The sequence below is a fragment of the Myotis daubentonii genome, chromosome 1 (assembly GCF_963259705.1).
Source record: "Myotis daubentonii chromosome 1, mMyoDau2.1, whole genome shotgun sequence".
NCBI classification, from domain to species: domain Eukaryota; kingdom Metazoa; phylum Chordata; class Mammalia; order Chiroptera; family Vespertilionidae; genus Myotis; species Myotis daubentonii.
In genome coordinates, this window is record NC_081840.1 from 60,223,386 (window position 1) to 60,238,665 (window position 15,280).

Consider the following 15,280-nt stretch of genomic DNA (forward strand, 5'->3'; position numbering starts at 1 on the left):
GCCTACAGCCCTGGTCCCCCTACCTGGCTCAGCCTCCCGTCTCCATCCTGGCCTCAGATGGCCCCCTTGGCTCCTGGGGCTCTGTCCTCCCCTCCTAACCTGGAGATCTCACAGGAGGTTATGGCTTCTCAGAGACTCCTCGACAGCCCTGTCACTCGTGTTCACACAGGGAAGGGGTGCATGTGGCAAAAGCAGCTGTACAAATGCGGGTGCAGGGCAAGTCCTCCGGGGTCACTTGGACAGTTTGCTGATGACGCAGATCAGGGCCACATTCTCATCCTTGAGGTGCTGGTTGTCAGCTCGGAGACTGGACAGACCCTTTAGCTCCTCTTCCAGTTCAGCGGCCTTGCACTCCAGGGCCCTGCACTCAAATCTCGCCAGCTCCAGGAGGGCCGGCCTCTCTGAAAAGCACTCTTGCCTCTGCATGGTGCACTCCAGCTCCACTTTAAGCTGCTCTAGCCGCAGCGTGGTCTGGGTTAGGGCCTCACGAAGTCTCTCATTCTCAATGTGCAGCTTTGCGTAGAGCTTCCTGAAGCTCCCTCAGGCTCTTCCAATTCAGGCTGGGGTTCTGGGTTCAGGTCCTGCTGCCTCTGGACAGGAAGGGCTGGATTTGGGCTGATGTCCACTGGCTTCACCTCCTCCCCCTTCACAGGCCCTCTCCTCTCATCGCCAACTCTGCGTGCTCCCTGGAGGCCTGCGGTCCCTGTCCCTGCCCCTCAGGCACCTCTACTCTCAGGGCAGGGCCGTCAGAATTCTCAGCCCCAGGGACTCGGGGCTGCCAAGAAGGGTCCAGGCTCTCTGTGCACCCTGCTCTTGATGTGGATGGGAGAGTCTGATCAGGGGAAAGCCGGCAGGGGGGCGGGGCTGCGAGGTTGGCTGCTGGCCCCACCCCCTGATCAGGCGATTTGCTGGCTACAGTGGGTGTCATAGCGACTGGCCCAATCAGGGCCATCTTCTGCCCGCTCACCAGTCCCCAGTCCCAACACCGCCTCCATTGCCAGGCTATCAGGCCTGTGGGATAGCAGGCGCCATGAGCTGGGATCCCACAGGCCTGAGCCCCCAAGCAGCTCTTGGCTCCTCGCTCCAGCAGGAGTCTTCAGTCTCCGGCCAGAGCTGCTCCTATAGCTCCTTCCGCCCCCACCCTCCCCCTCATAGCTTGATCACTGCTTCGCCTGCAGACCTCGCCAACAGACTCCTGGGTTCCAGGGGGCCACCTTGCCTGTGGCCCGGCTTTCCGATCATGATCAGGATCATGGGCCGCAGGCAAGTCGGCTCCTGGGTCCTGGGGTGCTGCCTTGTCTGCGGCCCAGCTTTCTGATTGCGATCAGGATCACGGGCCGCAGGCAAAGCGGCTCCTGGATCCTGGGGGGCCACCTTGCCTGCAGCCTGGCTTTCCCATCGCAATTAGGATCACGGGCTGTAGGCAAGGCGGCTCCTGGGTCCCGGGGTGCCGCCTTGCCTACAGCCGGCTTTCCAATTGCGATCATGATCAAGATCACAGGCCACAGGCAAGGTGGCTCCTGGGTCCCAGGGTGCCGCCTTGCCTGCGGCCAGGCTCTCCAGCGGCTCCTAGGGTGGCACACAGGGGCCTGGATGGCGCCTCCCAGTTACGCGCCCTGCCTGCAGTATGCAAATTAGCCACCATCTTTGTTGGCGGTTAATTTGCATATCATGCTGATTAGCCAATGGGAGGCGTAGCGAAGGTATGGTCAATTACCATGTTTGTCTATAATTAGATTAGATAGATGGTCCCAGCAGGAAACAAATGACTGAGCCCAACCAAAATCATCGGGTAAGGGAGATGAACCTGTTGATAATCTATACAGGTGAGCCTCCTGGGACCGAGAGCAGGTGGGAAGTCTGCAGACAGATGTGGAGGGGCAAGAAGACATCCAGTCCAGGGATATTCTCTCCATCAAAGTAAACACCCTCGGTTCTTCATTCACTCTTTGGTGCCCGTGGTCTCCATTGGTCTCTATCGCACACTTCATCTCTAATTTAAAATATGGGGGGAAGAACACTGACAATGGCATATTTTATTATTTCTGTTCTAGGAATCTTGGAGCTTAAGTGACCTTAGGTGGGTGCTTGAGAGTCCTTGGATAGTAAAGACCCTCAAACAGACTCAGAGCTAGGCACTGAGTCATTGCAGGCAGATCAGTGCCTGGCTTTCTTATTATGTATTGACTCCCTCTCCCTGCAGCCACACAAAGGAGAGACAGAGAAGAGAAAGAGAGGACAAGAAGGGAGGTAGGTAAGGAGAGAGGGAGGGAGGTAGGAAAGAAGGAAGGGAGGACAGAAATATGAATATTATGTATATATGCAAACATGTTTCCCCCAGTATTTTTACCCATCTATTTTCCTAAATTGAAGAACAGATATTTTCTTAGAAACAATATTGTTCTTTAAAAATGAGTGAAAAGACATTTCTAAGAATTAAGTTTTCTACATGAACCAAATAAAGCAAAAGTAATTAAAGAAGAAAGGAAGTATGAGTTTAGATGGAGGTGAGTCTCTGGAGAAACATCCTGGCATAAAGGAAAGCACGTGGTTGCTGCAGTCAGACAGACCTGGGTGCTAGCTCTGCCCACCGCGGCTGTGGGGATCACAGGGGCTTTGTGAGCCTCACTCTCTTCATCAACAGGGAGGATAATACCTCCCTCCCATGACTGTTAGGAAGGTGAAGTAAATGAATGTGAAGCATGACCTGGTCTCCCATATGTCATGCAGCAGGCATCTGATAAATGCCAATTACCTTCTCCCTCCTCCCTTTTATTGGAAGTGTTTGCTAGGTGAGGAGAAGGCCAGTCTACCTGCATTGAAATGAGCATCCATCTAAACATGAGCTGTAGCAATTAACAACTATCTTGCCAGAAAGCTTCCAACCTGCCCTACAGAAGCAGGTCTACAAAAATATGCTGGAGGTTTCAGAAAATATAAATTAGAAATAATGAGAAATTCAAGGTTTTCTCCCTTCCTGTTGACTTAAGTTAGATTTCCCCCCTGCTTATTACTATCAGACTTGGCAGGTCCCTGTGGGCAGCCAGTCTGCACCATCTGTCTCTCTTGTGGGTTTTCCAGAATTATTTCTCAAGAAGTTTGCACGCATCTCTTCCAGCCATACTTAGCACGGCCCAGACTCTCGGGGGGGAGTCTGGTTTGAATAAGGGGGAACCCATTCAGAGATGGGAGTGGACATACCAAAAGGTACTATTCATCCCAGCACAAACACCTGGGGGGCCAATGCAGATTTTTGAAAAGGAAGGCCAAGGAGGGAAGACACTTTTTGCAGGGGTCAGCCCTTGCCAGCCCCGTACATCCTGAAAAAAGGAGATGGAAAAGCAACCTCCAGGAATGTGCTCGGTCTTTGCTTTAGAGACAGTCATACCGTTGCACAGAGAACTGTGTGATTCCTTCCCTCTCACTCTCAACCCTGAACTTTAGCTATGAACCAGCCCCATGAGCTTCATGGGGTGCGCATGAACATACTACTGTAGGCTTCCAGTGAAAATTAGAGTCTGTCGGTCCTCAGAATGCTGTGCTCTATTGCCCTCCACCCGGTGCATTTGACCTTGTCGGACACATTTGTTCACCACGTGGCAAAAGCCCACATCCACTTCCACATTTTTCTCTTGTTTTCCTTTTCTCATCCCAGACACCTCTACCTGCTTCAGCTTCCTGAGAGCCTGGCCGAGGGCCAGCTGGCCAGCAGCCAGTGACTTGACCCAGACTCCTCGATAGAAGCCTCTGGCCGATGTCACATATGCCTTGTTTTCTGGTTCTTCCTGCAGATGAGAACGAATGCCTCAGCGCTCACATCTGCGGAGGAGCCTCCTGTCACAACACCCTGGGGAGCTACAAGTGCATGTGTCCCACCGGCTTCCAGTACGAGCAGTTCAGCGGAGGATGCCAGGACATCAACGAATGTGGCTCTTCCCAGGCTCCCTGCAGCTACGGCTGTTCCAACACTGAGGGCGGCTACCTGTGTGGCTGCCCACCAGGTTACTTGCGGATCGGCCAAGGGTAAGCACTGCTACTTGTGGTCCTGGTTGGAGGCTCTCTCATTTATGGTGTAATCCAGCATATTAAACTGTTCTCAGAGAGCAGAGTTATACATTTTATAACCCTTGAGTTAATTCCAGTTAGCTCCATAGAGGCTGTAGGTTACTTTATTTGAAAGGGGGCATCTACAGTTCTGAAAATTTAGAGAAGTCAAACAAAATAGTCTATCTCATTCTCCAGCTTGATCTACACATCTTGTTGGAAAGTGATTCATTTCTCAGGAAATATGGGGGCTGACCCGTGACAAAGCTGGGCTCACGTAGCACATTGTTGCTTCCCTCTCTTCTTGGGCAAGTAGTATTCTGTCTTAACTTAAAATGCCACCTTGCCCAACGCCCAGTAGGATAAATCCAAAAGATACCTGTTGTGTGGTTTTAAAGTATATTTCACATGTTAGACTTAAATTTACATTAAAATGACCAAAATGGGTATTAAAATGAGAGTTGAAATAGTTATTACATTTTCCAGGTAAAATATTTCACTGCATTGAATGTATGTGAGTTGGGACAGGGAAGACCTCTTTTTATTTTACTCAGTGTTTTAAATTGGGTGGCAAGTTTTCAAAGTTTAGGTCTTTTTCCCTGCCGAGTTCGTCTAGACTTGGATGTCTGTCACGTTTTTGGCTATCCTGTGAAGGATCTCAAGCTTTAATATTTTAATTGGGAACACACACACATTAAATGTGCAAACACACATATGCCCCTGCACACACACATATACACCCCACACACATAGTTACATGTTTCCCAACATACACATACATGTATTTATCAAGTTATTAACTTAGTGGCCTTTGATTTCTTGACACAAATGGCAAAAGAATGCTTGATGGGAAGCACACAGAATGCCAGCCACGGGACACATTTCCCACATGTCTGTGCCGGCTCTCAGGAGACTCATTCTTTTTAAGTTTAATGCCAGAGCCGTTTTCCTAGCAAAAAACTGTGACACTCCACACTGGCTTCCGGCCACTGGGGCTTCATAGTCATACTTCTTGTAAGTGGTGTTGCAGGGATATGAAAATCCTGGGAAAGAGCCCTGAGAAAGGAACCAAAGCCTGCAAATTTGGGGTTTGCCTGTCAATAATGGAATCATTGTGTGAATGTTTACACACACACACACACACACACACATACACACACACACACACATGATGAGCATTTATCATTTCATTCATTATTATTGTTTCTACACATTTCATGTTGCAAGATAAAGAAAGAAGAAAAGGGCTCTGGCAGCATTGCAAAAAATGGTAGGAATCTGTATATTGAATCTTCTTTTATTGATTGAGAGAAAGAGAGCGAGAGAGAAACATTGATTTGTTGTTCCACTTATTTATGCATTCACTGGTTGATTCTTGTATGTGCCCCGACTAGGGATTGAACCTACAACAGTGGTGTATCGGGATGACACTCTAACCAACTGAGCTGCCTGGCCAAGGCCTATATTGAATCTTAACAGCATAAAGGAAGATGGGTTATAAAGAGTAGGCCAGCTAATACGGAAAAAGAGATAAATAATATATGGTCTACATTTTGACCCATTGTACCCATTTATATACAATTTTGGCTTCTCTATGAATCACTAGAGGGATAAGACCAGGCCCCCAAAATAAAGATGCTTTTTGAGTCATTCAGATATTTCAACACATTTTGAAAGGGGATCCTACTAAGTACATTCCAAGTGGCCTATGAAATAGCAGAATAAGAAAACAAGGTACTTGTGAAACATGCAAGCCTCCAATCATAATCTGGCTTTGATAACTAAAAGGCAAAGAAAAACAGCTGAACTAGTTCTCTCTTGGGCATTGGGTTTGTTTGTCCAGCCTCACATGAGTCAGAGCCAATGGCCCCAGTGGTTTTGAATGACTTGAAACAATTTCCCACAGTTGAGCAAGCTCTGATACATGTGTTTTATACGTTGCATCTCTTCCCAAATTATTTCTAAGTCAACCTCAAGTATCACCTAAGAGCTTTCTTCCTATTTTCAGTAGCTTCAGCCCTAGTCAGAGGTCAAATAATAGGAGAGATTGCTAAAAAGCTGGAGCTATGAAGGGTGGTGATGGTGGTGGTGGTGATGGAAGTGGAGGTGGCAGAGATGGCATCCATTAGTTGGGAAGAGGGCAAGGAACTGAACAGCGATGTCTTATACTTTTCTCACTCCCGTGGAACCAATTTCATGAAAACAAGACTTTTACTTAACCTCCCAAATTGCATGGTCTTTCCAAGACAGGAGGAAAACAACACTCCATGTCCCTTCCCCATGTAAGCATAGCAAATCGCCTGCCACATTAGGCTTAGGGAACAAAGGGGCAAATCATATCCAAAATAGAGCCCTAAGAGAATGGGGAAAAAATCAACAAACCAAGCAGCCAGGAATAAGAGGGCAACCACAGAGGACTTCAATATGGTTCTCAGAGCCATCCAATCACCCAATGGACATATAGTCAAGGGCTGAATGTCACCAGGTTTCACCAGAATTCTCATATCACCTCCCTGTGACCCACTTCTAATAGTAAATGTCTGTGCTGCCTTTCCGTTCTCCCACAGGCACTGTGTATCTGGAATGGGCATGGGCCGAGGAGGCCCAGAGCCACCTGCCAGCGGAGAAATGGATGACAATTCCCTCTCCCCAGAGGCTTGTTATGAGTGTAAGATCAACGGTTACCCAAAACGGGGCAGGAAACGGAGAAGCGCCAATGAAACAGATGCCTCCCACATCGAGGTGGGTACAGAGTGGTGGCTTCTGATGTCTCCTAGGGCAGAAGGGCCTTCCAGGTTCCTGTGGTTTCCTCTAAGGATGCTCCACAGTGAGCAAAGGCTCCCCAGGGAAAAAATCCAGACATTCCCTGAGCTCTAGGCTGCATTTTACAAGAGTCTGTGGGGCTCTCTGGGCTTTCTTGCTGCCTTTAGGGAGTGGCCATTCGAAGGTTTTCACATACTTGCTCATTTCCTCTGTCTCGCCAAAAAAGAAAGTCAAACACCCACCCAGAGTCTGCTGAAAGGACGAGGTCTGAACCAGGACAGCCAGTGGGCAGAATAGTGAAGTGACATAGTGCTTCCTACACAGGGACGCCAAGTTCTGAAGCTAGAGGCTGCTCTCCTGAAAAGAGCCATGTGGAGTGTGAGGGAACTTGGATTCTAGACAAGAACAACATGGAGCTCAGGCAGCCTGGTTTTCTTTGCCTACGGCTGCCGCAGCCTTTCAGTCAACTCAGAAATGCACAGATATTCACCCAGACCTCTGGCTCCCGGCCCTGAGAATCTAGCACATCTGGTCCCAGAGAGGCAAGCAAGAAGCCAGGTGCAAAGCATTGAATATTAGCAGATCATCAGAGTCAGGAAGTAGGTTCACAGGTGTGTCCTTCGGAGGGAACGTTTTTGCATCCGTGAACAAAATTGAAATAGACTGGTTCTTTCTTAAGCATCAGGGCTGTAATGCATCCGCTGTGGTTTAGGAAATGAGATAATCTTTAGAAAGAAAATACTCTATTAAAACAGTGGTTCTCAGATTTGAGTGTGCATCTGAATTATCTCGAAGGCTTGTGAAAATGGATTTCTGGGAGACACCCCCGGGGCTTCTGATTCCGTCCCCCTGGGGTGGCACCAAGGACTTGCATTCCTAACAGATTCCCCGGCGATGCTGAGGCTGCTGGCCCAGGGACCTCACTTGGAGGCCCACCCCGTTAAAAGACCTACAAATACAAGTGATTTCAACCTGACCTTATTCTTGACACAAGTTTAATATTACAAATATGTGCCAACTTAACACCTGTGGTTTTAAAAATGTGCTTTATGAATATGCTTTTTCAATATAGTTAAGACAATCTGAGAAGAAAGTTGTATCAGTGTGGGAATCACGTTAATTTTCCTTTATAATGGGAAACAAGTGCCTTTCTACAGTTTCTTTAACACACTGCACGTGTCTTTTCAGGATCAGCCAGAGAAAGAAGCCAATGTGAGTCTTGCAAGTTGGGACGCTGAGAAGATAGCCATGTTCGCTTTCAACATTTCCCACATCAGCAACAAGGTCCGAATCCTAGAACTCCTTCCGGCTCTTACAACGCTAACGAATCACAACAGATACTTGATTGAATCTGGGAATGAAAACGGCTTCTTTAAAATCAACCAAAAGGAAGGGATCAGCTACCTCCACTTCACGAAGAAGAAGCCAGTGGCTGGAACCTATTCATTACAAATCAGCAGCACTCCACTTTATAAGAAGAAAGAACTGAACCAGCTAGAAGACAAATATGACAAAGACTACCTCAGTGGTGAACTGGGTGATAATCTGAAGATGAAAATTCAGATTTTGCTTCATTAATTCACCATCCAGAGACCCAATAATTAAAAACCAAAGATAGATAGGTAGAACTGAATTTTTCCCCCAGTCAGAATTTTATATCATAGGTACAATCTTTCACCACATCAATTTCTATAAATAAGCACTATTCTTGTATTACCAAAGCAAGGTACAGGAGACTACCCTAGTTCAAAACAACCACTTTCTCAGGCTTCTCGTGTGTGTAGTGAAGCTACCTTGTTGATTCTTGAAAACTGGGATGTGTATTTCCACCGGGGGCTGGCCATCCACGCTCACGTGCCATCCTTCTAGCAGACATACGGGAATGTGCTTTCAGTTGTTGGACTTCTATTTTTTTTCAGACTTTAAAACTTTGCTTCTCCAAATAAAAGTACTAGGTTGGCCATTTCTAATATCTACTTGGTGCTAGTAAATTCTCAAACTAGATTCATAAATGCACTGTAATATTTACACAACTTAGAAACCAAATTCCAACTATTCAGCTCAAATACTTCATTAATTTCAATCAACCAAAGTTAGTTCAGTAGCTTATCTCAGTTATGAGTATAATACATTACATGTAAATTAAGAGTGTGTATACTGTAATCGTGCTATTTTTATCATTGAAACATTTATAAACTAGAATAATAATACCCTTAACGTGAGGGTTTGTAATGGTGCTTATTAAGACCAAAGACTTGTTAAATGTGTACACCAAGTGGTATTGAAATTTCTGTGACTGGCCCGCACGTGCATGGAGGTCTGGGAGGACCAGGAAGCAGCCTCAGCAGCCAGAACATCACCAGTGCACCCTTCATCACACCTGTGCCGTCTGCCAAGATGACCCTTGGTCATTCATGTCCACAAGGGGTCCATGTCATAAATGTCACAATAAAACAGTCTCTTCTTTTTTTTAGTGTACCCCTTGATTTTGTGTGCTTGCATGGATGTGGCATTGGAGGGGCCATTCTGGAGGCTAAATAAAGTCTCCTGAATTTGAATTATCCTGGGTCTGTTACTTATAGTTTCTAAAGGTACCAAATGTATAACCACTATGAGCATACTTAACATATTTGAGTCAGTCTCTTGTTTCATAATTCATTAAAGACAGCAGTGTTATTTCTCACCAGTGAGAGATTTAGATGGGAGCATTATTTCTAAAGCATAACCTAATTACTCCGGTGACTTAAACTACTAGATTTAAGTGCTTTAAAAATCTCAAGTTTAGTCATTGTCTTAGAGCACATGCATTTCATTACAAGAGATTTATCATGCCCCCTTTCCTCAAATATATACAGTGTTGGCAAGCCTTAGGTGTTCAGTCCCTCTTTTCCCCCTAAACATCTGTTGTTAGTACTAGTCTAATTACAAAGGGATAATTCCAAATTGGATACAATTGAAGGCTATTAATCTTGTTTTCTGAATGTCATAATTTGAAAATGCAGTTTTATTTTAAGTGCAATATGGAATCGTTGACAATTAAGCTCATTCAAATGATATGAAATGATTTTTAAAATACCAGGAAGGCAGTGAGAATAAAGGTGGATGAGATTGCCGCGAGAATGGGTGAGAAACCGTACAGGACTCAGACAAATCCTCTCAGAGTCTGCGGACAGCTAAAGAGGATGGAACAGGCATGTCCCAGAAGACAAAAGCAGGATCCCTGGGAGTGCCATTCAGTTTAGCATTTACCTGCCTCGTTCTGGAGCTACCCTCTGAGACAATGGGTTTCCTTGCTATGTGGTGACATCCCTGTCACTGGCTGGATGGTTTCAGTCTAGGCATAATGTCGGCCAATGGATGAGGATGCTTTCTTCTATCTGAACATTTTTTTTAAAATATATATTTTTATTGATTTCAGAGAGGAAGGGAGAGGGAGAGAGATAGAAACACCAATGATGAGAGAATCACTGACCGGCTGCCTCCTGCACGCCCCACCAAAATCGAACCTGGGACCCTTTTGTCCGCAGGCCAACGCTCTATCCACTGAGCCAAACTGGCTAGGGCTACCTGAACATTTTAAAGTATTTTTCATATCTCTTATTTTGCCATCCAAAAACCCTTGCTCAGAATAGGTGCTCAATAGAGATGAGTTGAATAACTATTTTGGAAAGGACTTGTATCTTGGTTAGGAAGTTAAATTTATGACTCAAAATTTCCTTCTAACTCTGCGCCTATGGCTCTGTGATGGAAGTGTGCTAAAATTATTAGGGAAGAATATATAGCATATGGTAAACGACAGTTTGCATATACGGAAAATGTCTTTGGTAATTTAACCAGAACTGCATTATATTCAATAACGGATTTTCTTTCTAACAAACAACAGAAGAAAATAGAGTTGGCACATAGTAGATCACTTTGATATTTTTAATAGTCTCAGTCTGGATTTTATTTATTTCAGAGCCAACAATTTTCAACGGCATATTTTCCATGTTTCTGACTGTAACGAAACATTTTCCTGATTGTTCCATTGTAAATATTTCTCTTGTTGGAACCATCTTAATCCCGAGACTTAAACCTGTACCTTTTAATTGTTTGTGACCTTTCAATTTTACTTTCAATGATTGAAGAACTTGGTTTTGTAAATCGCCCAGAAGCTTGAAAATGTCTTTTCTCTACCCCTAGCCCATTTCATTTGCCAATAATTACTTTGTAAGTAGGGTTGAAGTGAACTCAGCTGGCCTTGTGAAATGTTAAACTTGCACAAACAACTACATTTTTATTCAACAAATAGCACTTTACTCAGCCAAAATTGCTTTGGACATTGCCATTACAAATACTGTTACCCTTCAGAAATCATGTTTGTAAATTAGATGAGCCAAAATAAAGGACAATTAAGTTGATACTATATTATATGCTTAAAAGTCATATACCTATAAACTCTTAGAGATTTTAAAATCACCCTCAGCTTTGTCCATAGAATGTACTTTATTCTGATTTAGCTATAATTCTTAGAGATATATTAGAAATGTGATTATTAAATGGTTTAAGGACATTGTTTTTAAATGCTAGCAGATTATTACTGGGAGAGAGATTTGTTTTCACATACATAGCTGACGGCAGTTATTTCCCTCTTGCCAATTTTTTTCTTTATTGATTAAGGTATTACATATGTGTCCTTATCCTCCCATTGTCCCCCACTCCCCACTTATGCCCTCCCCCTCCCCCCCCGTTGTCTGTGACCATTGGTTATGCTTATATGCATGCATACAAGTCCTTTGGTTGATCTCTCCCCCTTACCCCCACCCTCCCCTACCTTCCCTCTGAGGTTTGACGGTCTGATCAATGCTTGCCAATTTTAAATAATGCTTTGTTTTTTAAAAAGGGGGGGTTAACTAATTTACTTCATTAAACTTGTGAGACCCAATGTGAACCTAACTATGTATTGTTAAGAAAGGATTCTCAGTATTCTTCTGAGAATTAGAAACAAGAAGGCTGTGAATTTGATTTTGCAAATTTCCACGTATCCATGACTGGGTTCACTTACAGGGTTGAGTCTCAATGAAAGGTTCTGACGTTCTCACAAATGTCTGTGTAAACATGAGGGTCTTGTGCATTTGACATCCGACATACATTTGGCAGGTCCTGGCAATATCACAGAATCTGTTATTTCAACTAACTGCTAATGATTCCAAAATGGCTTTTTTGGCAAACAAAATCAGAAACCTCCTTTTTGGACACGGGCTGTTTTGCATCCTTGATTTAAGCCTGAATTATGACCTCTGCAAATGGATGTCAATTTCATTTTTACCCTTGGACAGTGGAAGGTGCATCCTTTTTAACTGAGCAAACTCAGTGGAGCTCAACTCCATGCTCTCTGTCCATTGTTATTTTTGTTCCATGTAAAGTAATACTCATTGTTATTTTTTACCCCCGTGACTTTTCCCATTTCATGAATAAATGCAGCAGTAACCTCTCTCTGCTCCCTTTGGCCTCTTAAGGGTTGGGTATAGTGTCAGCTAGCTCATTTCTGAAATCCTAGCTCAGGTTCGAAGTTAAGCAGCACCGAGGTAGAAAAGGTTAGCAGAAAGCAGCTGCTCTGTTTAGCAGGTTCTGGGTCATGTCCATACCCCACCTGATGCGGGCTTTGCAGCTGCATGGCGAGTTGTAGAAATCAGAATACGTCTGGTTCCTTTTTAAAATTCTCTCTGGGGGAAGACTGAAATCAAACCTAAATGATTCCGCTTTTGCTTCTCCTGGAAATAGAGACATTTGAAAACATCCTGATGGTAATCACTGATCCCGGGGAGCCCACCAGCTATTGAGAGAAAGAGGTCACAGGCCTGTGTTGTTGTGTCTGCGTGGTAAGCCTGTTCTGGATGCCCTCAACAGCTCTGCCAGGTAAAAGGCCAGACCTGTCCCAAAAGATTAATGGGACCCTGACATGTCAGGATTTCAAGGCCTGGCAAGCTGGATTGGGTTGGTGTCTCTGTATTTTTATTGCTGCATGAAATCACGGTAATGTGTTGTTCAGCCTTTCTGTCTTCAGTTGCTCCTCATTATATCCCTTCAGCATGTTCACTGCACCTCTCCGGGCCAGTCCTGTGATCCAACTCCAGTGATCCCAGGCAGGAGGACAAGCTCCTCCAGGGTCCGCTGCTTCCTGCACGTTTGTAGATTGACCACAGCAAGCTCACCTGTGGGTCCTTCACAGTAATCAGTGAGCCCAAGAGTCCGTCCGCTGCAGAGCCAGCTTCCCAGGAGCACATGGCTCCCAATCGTGCCCAGTGGGTCCAACCCCACCCACACTGGCCCCATATCCCCTGGGAAAGGGCATGGAAGTGAGGCCACCATTCTTAAAGGCTGATGCTCTCAGTCTCACGTTTTTATTTCCTCAGGGTCTGTGATACTTGGTTCACAGAATTTTGACTTCTTGTCTTAGAAGAAGGTTTGCTGAGAGCTCAGTCGGGTCCTGAGGTCCCTAGGCGCTCTTGGTCCAGAGTCCCGACTCTGCAGGGAATCTGAGGTCAGATAGCTCTGTCCAGAGCTTGTTCCCTAAGTTATTCAGCCAGGGCAACTGGATGTTTCTGAGTCTTGTTTTCCTCATCGGTATTTTAGGGTTAATGATAACACCTTCCCTAGATGCTCCCAGGGGTCCGTATTGCCTGCGATAGATAGATAGATGATGGATACATAGATATTTAAACATCTAACACCTCTAGTTTAAACAGCACTGTGAACGGTGTTCCTCTGAATCTCACCTCAGTCCTGGGTAATTGTAATCTTCGTTGTGCATGAGTGCAGATGTCTTGCAAAGGTCTCTCTCCTTAAAGAGGTACGACTGAGACTAAAAGCCCCAGGCCTTCTGATGACATCGCACTTACTCGTTTCACTGTGCATGTCCAAAGAACAAATAAGATACAATATATGAGAGAAAAAGGAACCTGTGAAGCTACAATCACACTTGTGAGTTAAGGTCCAGGCTCCTCTCTGCTCTCCCAGCTACAGAGTGAACACGGAGAGAATTGAGCCGCCCCTTGCTCAGCCTCCTCCTTCCCCCAGTAAATGCTTGTCACTGCTGCCTCCTCGGTGTCATTTGAGAGCTCGGGTGACAAGAGTCTGCTTTGTCCTCATAGCTCCATTGCCCTGCTCAGGGCCTGGCACACAGTAGGCACTGACTATGTGTTGAATGGATCAATGACTGAGGTTGGAAGAAGTGAAAATAGGAAAAACCCACACAGAAGAGCAAACCATTTCTTCTCTCTGTTGTGTGACCTCTTCCTCTCCTCCCGTTTCTTTGTTTTCCTCAACGAATGTTTTTTGCGCACTTTCCTTGTGCCACCTGCATGAAGCACTAAGGACAAAGGTGAAAGAAGTCAGGTTTCTACTCTACTGGAACTTTAAAACAAGGGGGTGCCTAGCAGTCTCCCCCAGTTGTATCTTTGGTGGGAACATGGTTAGGCTTGGCAGGCTTCTGAAGGAGGAGGCAGGGTTAGGGGTCCTCACATCCCACCGTCCTAGGAGACAGGGGCAAGATATGGCTCTGGAGTAGATTCACCTTTGACATCTAAAAGACCCATGTCTAGATCTTTATGAATCATCAAAATTAGAAACAGCATTCTACCACACATAGTGCTGAAACATGGAAATTTTCAGTGGTGAATGCACTTTTAGAGTTAGATTCCTGTGTTTAAATGAAACTTACCCTAATTAAATCTAACATATAAAATATAAGCAGAGCTGCTTGGGTTAAAGCAGAGCTGGACAGTCTGGGGTCTCTACTCACTGCCTTCAAAACAATTTTTATTGAAATTATAACTGAAAGGTCCTTTAGAGTTTCATTGATTCTATAAATGTAAGACAAATATAATGTATAAAGTTAATTTTAAATGTTGACACAAACCCTAAGCCCATGGTTCTTAAATAAGGGTGTTATAAACACATGCCAAATGATGAAGTTATAAATATTTTCATAGTAATAACATAAGGCAGAAACTGACTAGATGCTCACCGACCCTACTTTTCACCCTCGGGCCCATAAAAGGACATTCCCTAACTTCCTTTGCAGTTAGGCTGTGGTCAGGTGATGGATTCTAACCACTGATATGTCAGAAGAAGTGCTATATGCCATTTCCAGGTCTAGCAAAAAAAATACATTGCCCTGGCTGGGTAGCTCAACTGGTTGCAGCCGTGGGCAAACTACGGCCCGTTTGAAATGAATAAAACTAAAAAAAAAAAGACCATACCCTTTTATGCAATGATGTTTACTTTGAATTTATATTAGTTCACACAAACACTCCATCCATGCTTTTGTTCCGGCCCTCCGGTCCAGTTTAAGAACCCATTGTGGCCCTCGAGTCAAAAAGTTTGCCCACCCCTGGGTTAGAGTGTTGCCCCAATATACCAAGGTTTCCGGTTTGATCCCCAGTCAGGGCGCATGTAGAAATCAACCATGAGTGCATAAATGGGTGGGGCA

The 15,280-nt window shown here is 45.0% G+C and overlaps 1 protein-coding gene across 1 annotated transcript in view; it reads left to right on the top strand.

Moving 5' to 3' along the window:
* FBN1 (fibrillin 1) overlaps positions 1 to 9,285 on the top strand; it is a 236,939-nt gene extending 227,654 nt beyond the window's left edge. The window contains exons 63-65 of the mRNA XM_059702182.1: positions 3,792 to 4,023; positions 6,612 to 6,786; positions 7,996 to 9,285. Coding sequence (XP_059558165.1) covers positions 3,792 to 4,023; positions 6,612 to 6,786; positions 7,996 to 8,385 — 797 coding nt within the window. The 3' untranslated portion in view covers positions 8,386 to 9,285. The remainder of the gene's footprint in view (positions 1 to 3,791; positions 4,024 to 6,611; positions 6,787 to 7,995) is intronic.
* The last annotated feature ends 5,995 nt before the right edge of the window (positions 9,286 to 15,280 follow it).